This window comes from Empidonax traillii, unplaced genomic scaffold (genome assembly GCF_003031625.1).
Source record: "Empidonax traillii isolate 1590-97213 ecotype Southwest subspecies unplaced genomic scaffold, ASM303162v1 scaffold4304:size9778, whole genome shotgun sequence".
Lineage (NCBI taxonomy): Eukaryota > Metazoa > Chordata > Aves > Passeriformes > Tyrannidae > Empidonax > Empidonax traillii.
In genome coordinates, this window is record NW_020959497.1 from 8,418 (window position 1) to 9,778 (window position 1,361).

The window sequence follows — 1,361 nt, forward strand, 5'->3', positions numbered from 1 at the left end:
GCTCTTCCTGGGCATCTCCCTGGCTGCCCTCCTGGGCAACGGCCTCATCCTCAGCGCCGTAGCCTGCGACCAGCACCTGCACACCCCCAGGGACTTCTTCCTGCTGCACCTCTCCCTCACAGACCTGGGCTGCATCTGCACCACTGTGCCCAAAGCCATGCACAACTCCCTCTGGGGCACCAGGGACATTTCCTATGCAGGATGTGCTGCACAGATCTTTTTCTTTGTTTTCTTCATCTCAACAGAGTTTTCCCTCCTGACCATCATGTGCTACGACCGCTACGTTGCCATCTGCAAACCCCTGTACTACGGGACCCTCCTGGGCAGCAGAGCTTGTGCCCACATGGCAGCAGCTGCCTGGGCCTCTGGGTTTCTCTATTCTCTGCTGCACACAGCCAATACATTTTCCCTGCCCCTGTGCCAGGGCAATGCCCTGGGCCAGTTCTTCTGTGAAATTCCTCACATCCTCAAGCTCTCCTGCTCACAGTCTTACCTCTGGGAACTTGGGTTCATGGCATTTAGTACTAGTGTGTCACTTGGCTGCTTTGTTTTCATAGTTTTCTCCTATGTGCAGATTTTCAGGGCTGTGCTGAGGATCCCCTCTGAGCAGGGACGGCACAAAGCCTTTTCCACGTGCCTCCCTCACCTGGCTGTGGTCTCCATGTTTATCAGCACTGCAGCATTTGCCTACCTGAAGCCCCCCTCCATCTCCTCCCCATCCCTGGATCTGTCTGTGTCAGTTCTGTACTCGGTGGTTCCTCCAACACTGAACCCCCTCATCTACAGCCTGAGGAATCAGGAGCTCAAGGATACCATAAGGAAACTGATAACTGGTGTTTTTCAGAAGCAATAAACTCTTCTTGTTCTGCATGTTATCTACCTCAATAAAGGCCAATACTCTCATGTACTTCATTAAAGGCCCACCAAATCTTCTCTAGTTATTTCTTCTGGTATACACGTTATTTTTGTCACGGTTTGTTCACACCAAAAAATCTTTATACACACACACACACACACACACACACACATATATATATATAAACACCATTGTTAATTTTTGTGTTTTCTTTTCTAGCCTTGCCCAGAGGCTGTTCAAATTGGCAATTGTACTCCCTGTGTGCTTAAACAAAATAAAGAACTCTGCATTGACTGGTTGCCCTGCCATCTTTCCTCTCTGACTGCTCTGGAGCTGCAGGGTCGGTGTCTCTGTGCAGAGCTGGGCGACAAAAGAGTCCCAGCAGAGCAGCCCTGCCAGGGAGCAGCAGCCCTTCTCCTCCAGGGCCTCCTCCTCCTGCCCTTGCCCACTGTCCTGCAGAGCCCTGTGTTGGTTGAGGCCTCAGTGCTCGGGCAGTCGGGGCCAG

The 1,361-nt window shown here is 51.9% G+C and overlaps 1 protein-coding gene across 1 annotated transcript; it reads left to right on the plus strand.

The window, feature by feature from the left end:
- Position 1: 1 nt before the first annotated feature.
- On the plus strand, positions 2–853 carry LOC114072881 (olfactory receptor 14J1-like; the record flags this gene model as incomplete). The annotated part of the gene is made up of 1 exon (XM_027910707.1): positions 2–853. A coding segment is annotated over one exon (852 nt), but the record flags the coding sequence as incomplete, so codon positions are not given.
- Between the last annotated feature and the right edge of the window lie 508 nt (positions 854–1,361).